The sequence below is a fragment of the Myodes glareolus genome, chromosome 6 (genome assembly GCF_982192425.1).
Source record: "Myodes glareolus chromosome 6, mMyoGla1.1, whole genome shotgun sequence".
NCBI lineage: Eukaryota > Metazoa > Chordata > Mammalia > Rodentia > Cricetidae > Myodes > Myodes glareolus.
The window spans coordinates 25,323,753-25,342,086 of NC_142031.1; the positions used below are offsets into that span (position 1 = coordinate 25,323,753).

The 18,334-nt window shown below is 40.3% G+C and overlaps 1 protein-coding gene and 1 non-coding gene across 7 annotated transcripts in view; both read right to left on the reverse strand.

Moving 5' to 3' along the window:
• Positions 1 to 17,737, reverse strand: part of Tia1 (TIA1 cytotoxic granule associated RNA binding protein) — a 32,271-nt gene extending 14,534 nt beyond the window's left edge. For 2 of the 6 annotated variants that reach the window (XM_085690637.2, XM_085690636.2), the window contains exons 1-3: positions 17,450 to 17,724; positions 4,879 to 4,981; positions 2,681 to 2,779 (exon numbers count right to left, since the gene is read on the reverse strand). In XM_085690637.2, coding sequence (XP_085546763.2) covers positions 2,681 to 2,779; positions 4,879 to 4,981; positions 17,450 to 17,475 — 228 coding nt within the window. In that variant the 5' untranslated portion in view covers positions 17,476 to 17,724. Of the gene's footprint in view, positions 1 to 2,680; positions 2,780 to 4,878; positions 4,982 to 17,449 lie in introns of all 6 variants that reach the window. The other 4 variants (XM_048416707.3, XM_048416705.3, XR_015002259.2 and 1 more) reach the window with 3 other exon arrangements.
• A 267-nt stretch (positions 17,738 to 18,004) lies between these two features.
• On the reverse strand, positions 18,005 to 18,075 carry Trnag-ccc (transfer RNA glycine (anticodon CCC)). Its single transcript has one exon. It is a non-coding gene; the product is annotated as a tRNA-Gly (tRNA).
• Positions 18,076 to 18,334: the final 259 nt, after the last annotated feature.

Here is an 18,334-nt window from a genome sequence, read left to right on the forward strand (position 1 = left end):
GGTGACCCCTTCTGGCCTGCAGGCAGAATATTGTATACATAATAAATAAATAAATATTTAAAAAAAAAAAAAACAAAAACAACAAACAGGGGGCTGGAGAGATGGCTCAGTGGTTAAGAGCATTGCCTGCTCTTCCAAAGGTCCTGAGTTCAATTTCCAGCAACTGCATGGTGGCTCAGAACCATCTGTAATGAGATCTGGTGCCCTCGTCTGGTCTGCAGGCATACATGCAGACAGAATCTTGAGACTACTATATACATAATAAATAAATAAATCTTTAAAAAAAAATTTGCCAAAAAAACCCAACAACAAACAAAAAACACATACACAAAAAAAAACCCAAACCTCAAATTCACATTTTCCTGTGATACAGGAAATCGAGGCAAAGTGTAGAGGATGCTTATGCTAATTAGTCTAACATTCATTTTCAGGCCTAGTTTGACAAATTCTAACTAGTAAATACAACTATTTCTGTTTTGTTTTGAATTATTTTATGGCATTGGTGTTTTATGGGCATTGGTGTTTTTGCCTCCATATGTTTCTCTATGAAGGTACTGGAATTCGTGGAGGTGCAGTAACAGTGGCAAACCACCATGTGGGTGCTGAAATAGAACTCCGGAAGAGCGGCCCGAGCTCTTAACCGCTAAACCATTTCTCCAGCCCCTCTTTCTGTTCTTTTTAAAATTTATTTTATTTATGTGTTACAAGTATGGAATCCCCAATTTGGGATTCCTCCATTGACGCAATAAGCCAAATAAGCTTGAATTAATAAATCCAGATTTAATAAACAGCAAACTAACTTCCAGGTGACTCTCAGAAAGGCAGGAGAGAAATCACTTCACAGGTCTGGTGACCTGGTCTTAAATACCCCGTGGGTGTGGTCTTGAACCACTCCAGGGGAGGAGCTGACCGTTAGTGGGCTTTCTGAGGGCAGGGTCTGGAATGGGAGGAGTGAGACCAGAGTGAAGATTACCAACAATGTGTATAGGTGTTTTGCCTTCATTTATGTCTGTGTATCTAGTACCAGATAAACACACCTGTAGATAAGTCAATGAGGCAAAGAATCCCCTGGAACTAGAGTTACAGAAGGTTGTGTGTGAGCTTTCATGTGGGTGCTGGGAATAAAATCCAGATCCTCTGGAAGAGCAGCAGGTGCTCTTCATATTGAGCTCTCTCAACAACCTCTCAACACATTAATGTTTTTCATCTTTTATTTTTTTTTAAATATGGTTCTGAGGATTGACCCTGGAGACTCACAACTGGTAGCTACATTTTTGGTCCAGCCCCTCTCTACATTTCACTCTAAGATGAGTCACTAAGTCTGCCAAGTTGAGGTTGAATTTACTCTATAGCTAGGCAAGTCTTAAACTAGCAATTCTCTTGCCTTAGCATCCATGTCCTGCTAATATAGATATGTTTGGCAAATGCTAATCTTTTTCTATTTCTGCTAATGTTCAAATAACTTTTTTTTTTTAATTTTTGTTTCTGTTTTTTTTTTTTCTTTTGTGGGGATAGGGTCTGATTATGTAGCTTTGGCTGTCCTGGAAGTCACTATGTAGACCAGGCTAGCCTCCAGCTCAATTGAGATCAACCTACCTCTGCCTTTGTAAAGCTGAGAATGCTGAGATTAAAGGCATGTACCACTATGCCTGGTTTTTCTATTTTTTATTTTACTATTTTTATTTTTTGTTTTTTTGAGACAGGGTTTTTCTTTGTAGTCCTGGAACTTGCTCTGTAGAACAGGCTGGTCTGGAACTCAGATCTACTTGCTCTGCCTCCTGAGTGCTGAGATTAAAAGCATGGGCCACACCACCTGACCATATTTCTTTTCAAAATCAAAGATACCCATACGTGCCTCTCTATTTGTATTCCATATTACTGTTCTGTTACATCCAAATTTGAATAGTTCCATAACCATTATCATGTACACAGCACCATTGAGAAAAGGAGCTAACACAGGCCTCTGGTCTCTAGAAGCTTTATTCTATTCATTCATTCAAGACTATTGTAGCATTGGCTAAGCTGGAACCTGTTGTGTAGATCAGGCTGGCCTTGAACTCATAGAGGTCTGCCTGCCTTTGCCTTCTGAGTGCTGGGTTTAAAAGTGTGTGTCAAAATGACCAGCTCTGTAACATCCGATTCTGTGGATAAACCGGGCCCTACACAGCTCCTTTTCTTTTAAATTTAAATTTATTCATATATGGGTGTTTTGCCTGAATGTATATCTGTTATCATGTGTGCGCAGAATCCTCAGAAGCAAGAAGAAAACATCAGATCCCCTAGGGTTGGAATTACAGATGATTGTGAGCCACCATGTAGATATAAGGGTTCAAACCCAGTTCCTGGAAGAATAATCAGTGCTCTTAATACTGAGCCATTTCTACAGCCCCATCCTACCTTTTAAATACAAATACAAATAACTGACCCTTTGCAATAAAGAGAATATAATGGTTCTAAAACAGAAATAAGGTAAAATCTAACTTAAAACTTTCTCTTTCAAGAACTGGGGATGTAGCTCTGTTGTAGAGTGCTGTTCAAAGTTCCGGCTCCATCCCAAGCACTGCATAACACTGGGTGTGGTGGCACATGCTTTTGTTCCCACCTAGGAGGTGGGGGCAGGAGGATAAGAAGGAAAATGCTTTTCCAGAGAAAGTCACCTTCTGTAATTATGACAGCTTACCTTACCCATTATCTTCCGCCCATTCATAGCAGCCAGCGCTGCAGCTGCATGACGATGCTCATGGAACTCCACAAAACAGTATGGGTCATTTCCCGCTGTCTGTTGGAAAAGAAATGCAGAAGTCAATTTTAAACCTCTTTCATTTTAAAAAAAAAATCCCCTCTTAAATTTAATACAGAATTACAGTTACCAGGTTATGGAGATTGACTCACTCATTCTACAAGTAAATTTTCAGATAAAAAAGTAAATACTTAGTATAATTTTCCTGCAGCTTCCCTTTTGTTTCTTTTTGCAGTGCTATGGATCAAATCTAGAGCCTTACACACCCTACATAATGCTCTACCATAAACCACACTCCTACCCAGTGTATTACTTTTTATTGCTACAAACTTTTACATCTTACTGCTTCCAATCTGTGGAACAACAGAACATTTTAACTAAGCTCCTCCAGCCTATTCTTTAGTTAAACTAGACTCTGGACACCAAGCAGTCTGTGCTAATATTTACAATGGGTCTTAGAAAGTGAACTTCTGATACAAGTTCTTTGCCTGTTGCAAAGAATTATAAATGTCTTCCCTTGGGGCCTGGACAGTTGGCGCAGAGGTTAAAAGCACTTGTTGTTCTTGCAGAGACCCACGTTTGCTTTCCAGCATCACATAGTAGCTCACACTATCCATGAACTCCAATTTCAGGGGATCTAATACTGTTTTCTGACCTCCACGAGCACCACGTATGCAAAACACTCATTATATAAAATAAAAATTTTAAATCTGAGAAAAAAATATCTGTCTATCTGTAGCTCCAGTACCAGGAATGCTGAGGACATCCTGGTGAGTCTAAAGACAGCTGGGGATACTTATACTCAGTAAGACTCTCAAAAGACAAAAACAAAACACCTCTTCTTTTCTGCTGGTAGTGGGGATACAATAAACAAAATCTGGATTGTTTCTTTTCCCCTAGTGATGGAGCCCAAAACCCAGGGCCTTGTGCCTGCTAAGGAAGCACTCTATCACCAAACAAACTTCTGGCCCAAAGCAAGATGCAGTTTGTTTATTTATTGACTCTTTTTCTATGGAGCCCTGGCTGGTCTGGAACTACTATGTAGACTAGAGCAACCTCCAAATTGCAGTGACCCTCATGCCTCTGTCTCCTGAGTCCTGGGATTACAGGCATGCACTACCACACCTGGTTTCAAAATGTTTTATGGTAAATTAAAGTAGAAAAATAAACCTAATTAGTCTGAGCTTATCAGTGTGGGATACTAAATGACTTGATAATTAATTCAATTCTTTCTATGGCTTTCTAGGAATTACTAAAGAAAACCGGTTCAAAATTTCAGAGCACAGAGATAAATATAAAATTAAATAAAAACTCCTATTCTACAATAATTGAGATTCTGAGGGGAGTAGTAGCACATATATGCCACTCTATCACTCAGGAGGCTGAGGCAGAACATTTCAAGTTTTAGATCAGTCTGAATTACATCAACCAAGCCTCAAAAACAAACAAACAAAACAATGAATTAATTCCCAGGTTGTGGAGACACATTGTAAAGTTAGCACTGGAGAAGCTAAGGCAGGTAGACTGCAATCGTCCTAGCTCACATAGCACAGTTCTAGGTCATCTTGAATTACACTGTAAGATCCTATCTACTGTGCATGCATGAAGAACTACCAATGTCGACATCGGGCTTCCACACACATGTACACATACATGTATATTCATTCACCTGTACACATAAACAATGAACTCTGTTTTAAAAACTAGAAATTATTCATAGTTAACACCAACTATATGAACAAGTTTGATGTATTTTTCTATACATTACAGTCTGATAGACAAGCAAGAAAACCTTTAAAAATGAAGCTAAAAATTCTTTTCATTATATTTATATATTTTTTTACATTATATTAAAGGTCTACCTCAATTCCCATTCTAATAACTGAACTTGTAGATAATTCAACCGACACTACATGTAAAACAATTTTGCACTTTCAATAGCTCTTAGAAGAGCACATACACACTATCCTTTCTAAAGACTAGTTCAATTTTCTTCCTTCACTTAGCAAAAGAATTAAATTTGACTGCCTACTAAACAAATTCACTACAATCTTATAAACTTAGACATTAATGAAGAAGTTTTGAAGTAATGACGGCTTTCATGTTTAAAAAGAAAGAACACTGACTGTGTGAAACACCCTTACATCCATAATCATTTTGCAGTTTTTACAGGGGCCGATCTGGCTGAAGAGCTGGAGGACGAGCGCTTCGGTCACATCTCGGGAAAGGTTACCGACGTATCTGGAACACAAAGGGAAACAATTTACCATTTTAGATTTCTTTTTTGACAAGCATGGTGGGCTCATTCTTATAATTCAAACCTGCACAGGTTCAAGGCCAGCCTAGTCTACATGCTGAGTTCTAGGTCAACTAGGGATACACAGTGAGCTCCTGCCTTGGGGGTAGGGTAGAGCGAACTTTTTTATATTTCTAAAGCTGCCTGATGAAAATAATTTGGGGAGCAGTTACAGGCATACTTACGACTCTTCCAAGACAAAACAAGCACCTCTACATGCCCACAAAAATGTAAATTTAGTTTCTTTTTTCTACTGTTCAGCACAGAGCCACTGTGACTATGAGGACACTGGGCATGAGGGCAAAAGGAGGCGCACTGAGAAACAGTATCTACATAGTGAGTAGAGAAGGTGCACTTGGAAAGAGAAGACCATACATCTCATAGTATTTTTCCAGTTGCTAGTGCTGTGCTTACTACTCCAAAAATGAGAATGACAAGAGAGAAGGGAGCCATTTCCCCTGCCTTCTGAGCAGGAGCTCAGAACAGTCAGGGTAAGCAAGCTTTATGGATAGAGGGGCCACTTCTTTACAGAGAATGCTTGTTAAATAAGTACACAGGAAGTTTTAACAATGAGGATCAAAACTGGCATAGAGGGGCTGAAGAGATAGCTCCAAGGTTAAGAGCACTGACTGCTATTCCAGAGGTCCCGAGTTCAATTTCCAGCACCCACATCGTGGCTCACAGTCATCTGTAATAAGAGCAGATGCCCTTTCCTGGTGTGCAGGCAAACATGCAGACAGAACAATGTATACATAGTAAATAAATAAATCTTTTTAAAAACAACTGTCATGGAATTAGACATTGACAGTATGCCAGCATCAGTAAATACATAACTTAGCAAATTGCAAAAAGGTAAAGAACCTGACTTCAAAGTGAAAGCCTTGGCTGATACCATTATGACTTCTCAGCAAGAAATTATATAAAATACAAACTAGACAGTACCACTTACGAAGGCTTCATGTCATAAAAGTCTAACCCAAGTCTAATAAACTTTTTTTTTCTGTGAGACAGGATCTCACTATGAACTCCAGAGCAGCCTAGAACTTGCAATTTCCCTGCCTCTACCTCCCAAGCCCTGGATTACTAGCATGTACCACTGGGCCTGGTTTATCAAGCTTAAAACTAAATTGAAGGTTACAGAATACTAGACATAAAAAAAAAAACAATTCAGACATCAACCATTCTCTAAAACCTGACTCCTTTAAAAGAGGTAGCTCTGTAGCAGAGGACTAGCAGGGCAAGTAACAGTAGTAGTTTAGTAAGGGAGAGGGCCTGGGCTCATCTCCAGCACAAGCCAAACAAACGGGATCTCGTGTAGTTCACAGCAGAGGAAACCTTGAACTTCTGATCCCAAGTGCTGACCACACTTCGTTTTATAAGAGGATCAGACCTGGGGTTTTGCATATGCCAAGCAAGCACTCTTCCAACTGAACGACATCACAGGTCCAAAGCCACTCTTTTTATTTTTTAATTATTTTTATTTTGTGTGCATTGGTTTTTTGCCTGCATGTGTGTCTTTGAGAGGGTGTTTGATCCTAGAGTTACAGACAGTTGTGAGCTGCCATGTGGGTGCTAGGAATTGAACCTGGGTCCTCTAGAAGAGTAGTCAGTGCTCTTAACTGCTGAGCCATCTCTCCAAGCCATCCAAAGCCACTCTTTAAAAAGACATTTTGTGGGGTGGAGAGATGGCTCAGTGGTTAAGCACAATGTCCTTCCAGAAGACCCAGGTTCAATTCCCAGCACCCATATGGTAGCTCTCAACTGTCTGTATACACCAGTTCTAAGGGACCTAACATTCTTACACAGACATACACGCAGGCAAAAAACAATGCACATACAATAAAAATAAAACCTTTTAAACTCTTTTAAAAAGTTTAAAATTAAAATTGGATAAAAGAATGAGAAATCCTTTCCTGGATTCTAGATAGGGCAAAACAGCTTGTCTTTCCTGTACACTAATTAACAAACAGAGGAGGAAAGATAGAAAATCACTGTTCAAATGCTATCTTAGTAATTACTACAGGCAAGATGCACCCACAGAAGCTAAAATTAGTTTGTGAAATGTAAGGAAAAACAGATACTGGCACAGCCTCATGGTAGCTTCCTCTAAAATAGAATTACTGACACTTTTGTCATTAGACCAGTCTTCTGATCTAAAAGTGTACCTTAACTCTCTAGCCTTATGAACTTCCATTAAACAGCAAGCCATAATGAATACCCCTCAAAAGTATCAAGTCATGTAAGAAATCCTCCCAGACTGAAGGGAAGATAGTGTCCACTGGACAAAATGTGGACAGTGATCACTAGAAATAATGTGGCATCTTGCACTGGATCCTGGAACAGAAATGGTTCTTGGGGGGGGGGGATAAGAAGATGGTTGAAGTCTGAAATTAACAGTATTTTATTGTTTCAATTTATTTTTCTAACTGTACCATGGTTATGTATAATGCTACTATGAGGGGAAGCTGCGTGAACATTGAAAATTCCATAGCAACTCAGCAAATTTTGTGCCTTCATGAAATTCCAGGGCTGGAAATGGCACTGTCTGCCTGTTATTCCAACACATGGGAGGCAACAACAAAACCACAACTTTGAGGCACATGGTAAAATCCCATCTCAAAACTAATCAATAAATAAACATGAGCCGGGCGGTGGTGGCACATGCCTTTAATCCCAGCACTCAGGAGGCAGAGGCAGGCGGATCTCTGTGAGTTCGAGACCAGCATGGTCTACAAGAGCTAGTTCCAGGACATGCTTCAAAGCTACAGAGAAACTCTGTCTCGAAAAACCAAAAATAGGGGCTGGAGAGATGGCTCAGAGGTTAAGAGCACTGACTGCTCTTCCAGAGGTCCTGAGTTCAATTTCCAGCAACCACATGGTGGCTCACAACCATCTGTAATGGGGTCTGGTGCCCTCTTCATGTCCAGCAAGCATACAGACAGACAGAACACTGTATACATAATAAATAATAAATCTTAAAAAAAAAACCAAAAATAAATAAATAACTAAACATGGTAATAATATAAAGCAAGCAAAAGGAAATTCCTAGGATTGCAAATCAGTATAAATTAAATACTGCTTTTTGAAATTGAGTTCTAGCACCTACTTTGCTGACACTGGAGCACAGTGACAGGACAGTACTTAAGAGTACAGCACCTTACTCTACCACTTCCACTTTGCAATATGGCACAAGATTTCCTCATGGAAATGATGCACTCGTTAGTATTTTGTAGAGATAGTGGAGTTTGTTGTTATTTTAACCATTTCTCACTTTGTTGTTTAACCTAAGCTGCTTCAAACTCACAATCCTCTTCCATCTTGGCTTCCCAAGTTGGTAAAACTACAAGTTTGTATCACTATGCTCCTGATAAATCTTCTGAAAGATATCAACTTAGTTTGAAGATAGTAATAGGAATAGTTAAGAGCACTGGCTACTTACTCTTCCAGAGGACTAGGGTTCGGATCCCAGCACCCACATGACAGCTCACAACTGTCCACAACTTCAGGCTCTGTGAATCTGATGCCCTCTTCTGGACTTCCTTGTACTGCACACACATGGTCCACAAACATTCTTGCAGGCAACACACACTCACCCACACCTACACAAACAGAATAAACTCACTGAAGAAGAGATATTGCCTAGACAGATGGGGTAGCTCATGCCTGTTAATATGGCATTCAGGAAGCTGAGGTAGGATTGCTGTGAGTTCAAAGTCAGTCTGGGCTACAAAGCGAAATCTTGTCTCAAAAAAAAAATATTTGAAATGAGAAATATTATTTGTTCTGCTTTTACATTTATTCGTATAAAGTGTCTTTTCATGGTCTCTGACCTCCAGAGGCCTCCATCAATTAACCCACACACAGGTGTTTACAGTTATGATCGAAACCTTCAATACAATTACAAAGAACCTACATAAATAACCTTTTCATTATCAAGGAATTAAGTTAGGGGGCTGGGGATGCAGCTCAGTTGGTGGAATGCTTGCCTAACAGGCACAAAATCCTGGATTCAATTCTTACTGTACAATAAACTAACCATCTACCAACATGTTTGTATTCACAGCTTTTGGAAGACAGAGGCAGAAAGATCAGAAATCCCTTGTCTATATAATTTGAAGTTTAGGATACATAAGATCTTCCTTCAGAGAAGGTGGAAGTGGGGAGGAGCCAGAGATAGATATATTGGTATAATCTCAGCCCTTGTGAGGTTGAGGTGTTCAAAGCAAGTCTGCGACAAATAGAGAAACACTGTCTCAAATGTGGGGACAGAAAAAGCAATAAAATCAAAGAGCAAATCTTCCACATGCAAATAACATAAGGAGTGAACTATTTTCTCAGTAAATAGACTAATGTTGCCCTCGAGACTTTATATAGGGCTGCTTCAAGTCTACTAGCTAAATAAATACTAGCTCTCAACAGAAAGTGCAGACCAATGTGCAACCTTCCCATGCTGGAGTAAAAAAGTAGTAAGTTCTTTTTGTGAAAGTTTATCTTTCGTTTTGTTTTTTTATCCTTTTTTTTTTTTTTAAAAAAGATAGGGTCATGAAAAAAAAAAAAAAAGCTGGGTGGTGGTGGCACACATCTTTAATCCCAGCACTCATGGTTAGGACGACAGGCAGATCTCTGTGAGTTCAAGGCCAGTACGGTCTACAGAGTTCCAGGACAGGCTCCAGAGCTACAGAGAATCCGTCTTGAAAAACCAAAAAGACAGGGTTATGATATGTGGCTCACGATGTCTTCAAGCTCCTTAAACCTTCTGCTTCATCTTCTGTGTGTTAGTTTATAGGTAAGCCCTACCATACCTGGACTTATAGTTTATATCCATTCTTATTTTTACTTAAAATGTTTCTTTAGGTCAGGTGTGACAGCACAGACCTACGATCCTAACACTATGGAGGCGGAAGCAAGAGAACCAACAGTGAGAAAAGTCAATTTGGAATACATGGTATTTCAGGCCAGGCTGGGCTACTTAGTAAGACCCTGAAACAACAAAGAAGCAAAGCCTAAAGAAGATGTGTTTGGTTGCAAGCAACAAGGGAAGCCTACAAGCAACAACCTGACCCCAGTGGAAGATGTGGTGGCAGTGTCCTTCCAAGGATGGAATGGGACAGACTATGATTTGATTCTGAATGTGGGCTAAAAGTTGTCTCTCTTTCAAATTATTTTCTAAGCTAAGTTCCACACTCTTCCTGCAAAAGTTGTATATGTGCATAGATGTATATATTATGCATTATACCAAATATGACATATATAACCCGCACATATAACAGGGTTTCTGTATATAGAATTGGCTGTCCTGGAACTCGATATGTAGACCAAGCTGGCTTCAAACTCAGAGACCCATCTGCCTCTGCTTTCTGAGTGCTGGAATTAAAAGCGTGTGCCATTATATCTGATTCCAATATATTTTATTTATTTATTTTTTTCCCAATATATTTTAAATAAATTCCTCATGGGGCTGGAGAGATCACTCAGAGGTTAAGAGCACTGACTGCTTTTCCAGAGGTCCTGAGTTCAATTCCCGGCAACCACATGGTGACTCACAACCATCTGTAATAAGATTTGATGCCCTCTTCTGGTGTGCAGGAAAACATGCTGTATATAACCAATAAATAAATCTTTAAAATAAATAAATAAATAAATTCCTCATGCACTTATACTACCCAGGTTTTTTTTGTTTTGTGACTTATATTTACTATCCTGACACAAAACATTGTACAGGAACAGTTACAAGCTAGGGTTCTTTGTCATCATATCTGTGAGACTAGTGAACCTGGGGTCTTTGCCATCCCCAGCCCTTTGAAATTGCTTTCATAACTGTGACTTAAGAGTCTTGTTAAGTTGCCCATGTAGGCCTTGAACTTGCAATCCTCCTGACTCATTTTCCAGAGTAGCCGGGATCATAGGCTGTACCACCAGGCCTGGCTCTAAGCACTTCAAACACCACACTGGTAATTACTGTAACCATTTTGGAATCATGTGCCAATTTTATACAGAACTATAAAGTCAAGTAAGGTGTGGAAAAAGTTAACCAGTAAAGTCAGTGAAACGAAAATTGCCACCTTTGGGGAAGCGGGAGGAGAGGAGGAAGTGGGACTGAGATAGGTAGGCAAAACGAGAAAAGATCGTGTTAAAAAATAATTTAATAAAAAATGCCATCTTCAGACTGTTGTACTGCTATAACAAAATATCAAAATATGTGATGCTGGATAACATCCAAAGGTTAGTTTGGCTTATGTTTCTGTTGGCTGGCATTTTTGAAACTCCCTGGAACTTGTTGAAGTAGAAAGATAGACAGATAGACAGACAGACAGACATAGATAAATATAGAAATGGCCCAGTACCTGGGTTGGCTTTGCTGGTAACAACTCAGTCTTGTAAGAACTACGTTCACCCTTTGCTAAGATGGTGTCCCTAAGACTTTACAGCCTTTGCTAAGACTCACTTCTTTTGTTTATTGTTTAAAAGAGGATTTTGCTAGATAGTCCAAAATAATCTGGAACTCCTAACCTTCCTCCACCTCAAATTCTGGGGTTACACACACATATAGGACCTACCTCTAAAAGGGTCTACCACCCCCTAAGATGATAATACAATGGTCTAAGTATCCAGGGCATGAACTTTTTGGAAGGAGAAAAACCCACACCCATACATCCTGTCTTCTTTGGCAGTTGTAAATAAACAATATATTAGTTAACATTGTACCTGAGGTGAGGACGTCTCCAAACTGGGAAAGTAGGCACTACTGGAACACCTGGTTTTGAGTGATCAATACACACACATGCACACTCACTCCCATGCCAGTGCATGAATGTTAACCTTAAGGTGAAAGCCTATTATGGTTACCTACAAGAACGCCCTTGCTCTTATACAGTATTTAAGACCTAAAAAACAGCATCTGAACTGACACAAACACTTCAGTTAAAAAAATAGAAAGAAAGAATAAAACAAAACAAAAACATAGCTGGCTAGGTATGGCAGCACATATCAGTTGTTCTAGAACTTCAAAGCTAGTGTGAGCTACACAAAGACCTACCGTGAAAAACCAAACCAAGGAGTAAGCAAGATGGCTCAGTGAGTTAAGGCACTTGATCTTGACCACCTGAGTCTGATCCCTCAGACCCACATGATGAATAGACCCAACAGTGTGTTTTGACCCCCTCCCACATACCAAGCTATGTGCACATGTGCTTGCCTGTGTGTGTGCAAGCACACACACATAAATAAACAAATAAACAAATAAATAAATAAAACAAAGGTGATCTAAAAATTTACAAACCAACCAACCAACCAACCAACCAACCCAAAAAACCCATATGGAAACAAATAATGTACACTGGCTAAATGGTAGTTAACTGGTAATTCTACCAGGAAGGCAATTAACGATCAGTGCACCGTTTGCTACTTTTCTGTAGGTTTTCAAAATGACTATCGCCTAACAAGTGAGATTTGATTGACAGGGCATCAGTACTACTAGTGACAACATAACAGCTCCTGTCAGGACAGTTTCATTAAATTCAATTTACCAGGATTGAAGCTAGGATGTGCTAAGCAAGCAATTTTAACACTGAGCTACATCCTCTGAGGAATATAGATTTTTGAAATGGATAACTAAGTTTTCCAATAGCTGTAAGAACCAGGTATAGTGTAGGAATACTCCTGTAATCCCGCATCTGGGAGGCAGAGGTAGAAAGAACCAGCTACACGAGAGCCTGTCTCAACTCCCCACTCCTATCTAAATCAGATAGTTACAAAAATGGAATCCAAAACTATTGAAATATTAATTTTTATTAATATAGCTCTAGACAGTTAACTTACAAAGCAGAACATTAGACTGGGTTTGCTTTTAGCCATACCATATTAAAATGTGTGTGATTTTATAATGAGAAAAGTTAAAAATTTCAGGGAAAAGCATAGGTGGATTTTTAAACTAATGAGAAATCCTTTACAAGCTGAGATTTAAAAAAGTAAGTATTAGTCAACTACTGTCTAGAAGAACTCTGCCCCGAATGTTTCAAGGATTCTATAAATGTCCTAATGAGGGGCAGGGAGATGGGTGTACAGCACTTATTGCTCTTGTAGAGGACATCGGTTCAATTCTCACATGGTGGCTCACAACTATCTGTAATTCCAGATCTAGGAGATCCAATGTCCTCTTCTGAACTCTGCAAACACCAGGTCCCCTTGCGATGCACATACATACACACAGGCAAACATTTGTACATGTAAATAAATCGAAAAACATGTTAAGGAGATCATTGATTCCCTCTCCAAGACCTATTTTTTTTTAATTTTATTATTTTTTTTTTGTGACTTTCATAGAACTTTATTTTGCGACAAAATATCATGTAGCCAAGGCTGGACTTGAACCCTTGACCTTCCCCAGTCTACCTCTGAGTGTGCATGCCTAGTTATTTATTCTGTTTATCCTTGGCTGTGCTGGAATTGGCTCTGTAGACCAGGCTCGCCTTTAACTTAAGAGATAGACTTCTTAGTGCTAAGGTGTGAGTGACCACATCCAGTGAAAATCTAATCCTTAATTAAGAATAAACAAGCACAAGGCCAGGCCAGGAGCCATAGTTTCAAAAAAAATAAAATTAAAAAATAAAAAATAAAGGGGAAGGGGAATACAACCCAATTCAAAAGAGAAAAGAGATGCTAGTATGCTAGTTCATACAAATTATCAGGTCAAACTGTCTGGAGAGAAGTGGGGTGGACGAAAATTACAAATACACAAAGGTGGCGGAAAGGCCATTTAGCATTCCGTAATTATTTAGCCACAGGCTATTAGTTCTGCCGTAAAAATTAGAGCCCGACAAATTTAGTAGCCATAAGGCCACACAGTAACCACACAGCTATCTGAAGAGTACTTATTTGTCTCTGACAATAAACTGCATGAGAGCTGTTAGTTGGATCTGAGGAAATCCTATCAACTAGGACTATGTTTTTCTAGCTTAATCCACAATTTTTAAATCACAAATTCAAAGTTTTAAAGTGACCAAAGCCAATTCAGATTCACTATACATATTTTTTATTCTTTTTATTTGGAGAAATTCTTATACATGAGAAGAATAATATGTGTACATCACTCAACCACTCACTACAAATGTCCAAACTCCGGATATACCTTGAACATTCCTCAAAATTACCTTGCTGTATAAACTTTTGACTTTTCTTACAATATTATTTTCAAATTAATGCTGACATGCAGGGTGGCAGTGGAAAAGCACCTTTAATCCCAGCACTCAGGAAGCAGAGGCAGGTCTCTGTGAGTTCAAGGACAGCCTGGTCTACAGAGTTCCAGGACCATCAGGGCTGTTACACAGAGAAACACTGTGTTGAAAAAACAAAGTGATTGCTGACAATCACAAGGTGACACTGAACACTAAGCGAATGAAGATGCTCTTCTGAGTCAATTGGGAGCACAGGGGAGAGGAAAGCAGTACTCTTCAAAGGGAAATCGTGACTGACTTCTTGAACTACCCCCGATTTTCAAACCAGTGTGATGACTCACCACACACCAGACTGTGGCTGAGAATACATATTAAAAAAGAAAACCCCGACTCCCAGAGTCAGTAAGGTGAGCATTTAAAACCTGGGAGTCAGAGGCTGGTGGATCTCTGTGAGTTTGAGGCTAGCCTGGTCTACAAGAGCTAGTTCCAGGACAGGTTCCAAAGTTATAGAGAAACCCTGTCACAAAAAACAAAAAACCAAAACAAAAAATCTTTAAAAACACTGTTGGGAAAACTTTTAGGGGTTAGTACCTACCAATATTTAATCAAGATTGGCTGAGTGGGAGAATGGAAGGTTTGACCGAGGAAGGTAGCACCAATAGGCTACGAGATAACAGGAAAATTCAAATCATGGGGACTACTTTCAGGAGAAAACTCCGGAATGGGATGTTTTACTCAAGGACACAAATCAAAATTAGCCACTGCTACAACAGTTAACAGAACTGTAGGGTTTATTTATGTTGCTGTTGTTTGTGTTTGTTTTTTCTGGAGACCAGGCTGACCTTGATTGAACTCAGAGATCAGCCTGCCTCTGCCTCCCAAGTATTGGGATTAAAGGTGTTTACAACTATGCCCAGCAAGGATTTTTTTCTTAAAATATATGATTCTGAGTAAACTGCTGAAACATTAAGCTTAGCTTTCCTTTGGTTATAAAATGCAGTTTCCCTTAGAGTTCTAAAAAAAGACTAAAGGAGCACATAAAGCATCTGACACAAACTAGGAATTCAACAAATGTGAAAATGTATTGTGAATAAACTCCAATACTTTCCTGGTTCCAATCTCAAACTAGTTAAATGCCTATTTTTTTGTACACTGCTTTGAAAAGTCATTATTTGATATATCCACCTATGTACTGAAAAGATTATGTTACCAGATACTTCTGGCAATTTCTGGGGGGAAAAAAAGCCAAATAAAAATTTCATACTGAGTTCATTATGAAATGGCTCAGCAGTTAACAGCGTTTGTTCTTGCAGAGGATTTTTGTTTGGTTCCCAGCACTCACATAGTGGCTCACAACCATCCGTGACTCTAGGTCCAAGAGAGTCAATGCCTTCTGACTTCAAAAGTTCCCAAACACACATAGAGAAAAAAAATACTCATACAAGTGAAATAAGATGCCAGACAAAAAAGGTAAAAGTTCCCACAAATAGTGGGATTTTTAGAGAGCATTCACCTACAGATACAATCTTTCAAAAAACAAGGGAGCATGCCCAAATATTACATCCTTACTAAAAAGCTACTTTAAGGTTCCATAAACTAGCAAAATATTTAATATGTCAAGAACAGTGTAAACCAAGTGAGATGGTACATGCCTGGACTTGGGGAGGAGATCAAGACCTTCTCAAGTTTGGAAACCAGCCTGGTCTACAAAGGGAGTTCCAGGTCAGCCAGCATGGGAGGGAGGGAGGAAAAAAAAAAACTAAACTGGGCATGGTAGACTTTAATTCTTGTACCTGGGACTGAGGCAGAAACTAGTTCTAAGCCAGTATAGAGATTGTAGCAAGTTCATGGACAACCTGGCCTACTTATAAAGGGACCTTGTTTTTTGTTTTTTAAAAAAAGTAACTACATTTCACATATACACTAAAAATACCAACTTGAAATTGAAAATTGTGGCTGGGCGTGGGGGCAGGTGGATTTCAAGTTCGAGGCCAACCTGGTCTACAATAGTGAGTTCTTGGACAGGCACAGCTACACAATGAGACTGTCTCAATAAAACAAAACAAACAACAAAAAAAGAAATTGAAAACTGGGGAGAGGATTAAATAACAATGTGTCCGTGCTTCGGAACAATTTTAATATCTAGAAAATTCCAAAAGGAATCCTAAATGTACATAGCTCTAAAAGTATCGGGGTTCTAAAAATTAAAACAAAAAGCCATGTCTGGAACCAGGTGTAAAGTTAAACTCTGTGAGATGATGTTAAATCTACTTCATTTATATGAACTAACCTTTTATAAACAAAGTGTAACAGACATCAAGTCGCAATCTTCAAATATACCGAAAAAAACAAATAAACAAACAAACAAAAAAAACCCAAAAACCACCCACAATTCCTTGAACGCTTCCTTTTCGCCCCTGTGCAATGCAACAAAGGCAGGATCCCCCTCATCCAGTGCGCTGGAAAACAAAGACCGCCGAGGGGAAGTTATAACGACAAAGAAAGCATCCTCAGCGCGGGTGACTCGAGACTCACTAAAGACGCTGAGACTGACTACAGTTGCTGCGGCCGTAACAAAGTCAATCACTATTAGCAAGTGGTGGTAAATGCGTTTTAATTAAATCCACTTTCCCTCAGTAGATGCATTCCTCCGAGTGACATTTCCATTTCTTAAGGACGGTATCAACATCCTTGGGTGTCCAGTTAGGTTTTTGGTCGAAGGAGGGTCAGGGGAGCGCTACAGAGGGAAAGCCCAAGATTTTCAAGAAAGAGGTCAGGTTTGTTTTTTGTTTTGTTTTGTTTACAGTTCTCAGCTGCAAGAATAAAGTTTTACCTCACCCTCCAGAATTAAAATAAAAACAAACCCTACCAGAAGAAAGTGAAAGGGGGTTCCAGAGGGAATCAAGGAGAGTCATCGACCAGAGGGGGCGGGGAGGGGGGCAGCAAGCAGGGGCTACAGGAGGGTGTGCCGAGTCCTGAGGAGAGCTTTGAATGAAAAGTCCTTCCTCCAGGTCTGGGGGCCCGGGAGCGGCAAGCCGAGGGGCTGACAGGGCCGAGCCCCGCTCCCGCCATCGTCCTCTCCGCCCGTCTCGGCTCTAAGCATCCTGGCGTGCGCACGGGAGGGAGGAACACCACAGCGCGGCGTCCACGGAGAACAACAGGCTGCGGGGAGGCTCTGGGCCGCGGCCTCCCTCCGGGGCGACCACCATCCCTCCTCCCTCATCGCTGCTCCAGACTCACAGAGTCTTGGGCATCTCGTCCTCCATGGCTGCTGCGGTCGCGGCGGCACCTCAGGGTCCAGCTCCCTGCCCTTCGCTACCTCCCAAATCGTTGGGGCGGCTATGGCTGCGGAAAAGCGGGCCTCCTCGCTTGGCTGGAGGGTTCTTCGCCTGCTCCTTCGGCCGCAATTAGAGAAAAATGCTCGACCCACCGCGAACAATGAAGCCCCGATTCAAGATGGCGGCGAGCCGGACGCATCGAAGCCGCCAGCCGGGTGACCCGCACCGCGCATGCGCGTACCCAGTTTGCACGCTCACCCGGAGGCCGCCGCTCTAGGCTTCCAGCCTTAGAGTCACTTGTTGCGCAGCCGCGCTTCCACCCGGCAAAGGATGGCTCCGATTGCGCAGGCGCAATGCCGATAGCCAGGATTTGTGTACTTCCAGAAGTGTTTCGTTAGTGAATTATATAGTGAACTAAAAATCTTCGGGGAGGTTAAAGCATAAATTGATAATATTTTTATAGCAGAAATGACTTCTTTTTCAAACTATCCTGATTTGAGAGAGAGAAAAAACAACGTGCGCCGCCCGGGAATCGAACCCGGGTCGCAAGAATGGGAATCTTGCATGATACCACTACACCAGCGGCGCTGTTGGTACGAGAGGCTTCCAGAAACTCTTAGGAGATACATAGTCTATTCGTTGGCTCCTAGATTCTTTATGTATCTGGAAATACGTATTGATACTTGAAACTTTTTCGCTGCTTTATGAAACAATTCATCTTTTCTCATCCCAATGTTGTTGAATTTTTTTTGTACTTTCTAAAAAAAATCGAGATAAAAAAGTTATTATTTGGAAATAAGAGTTGCAGTAAAAAAAATAATGCCTTCTTAACAATAACTTTTGAGGA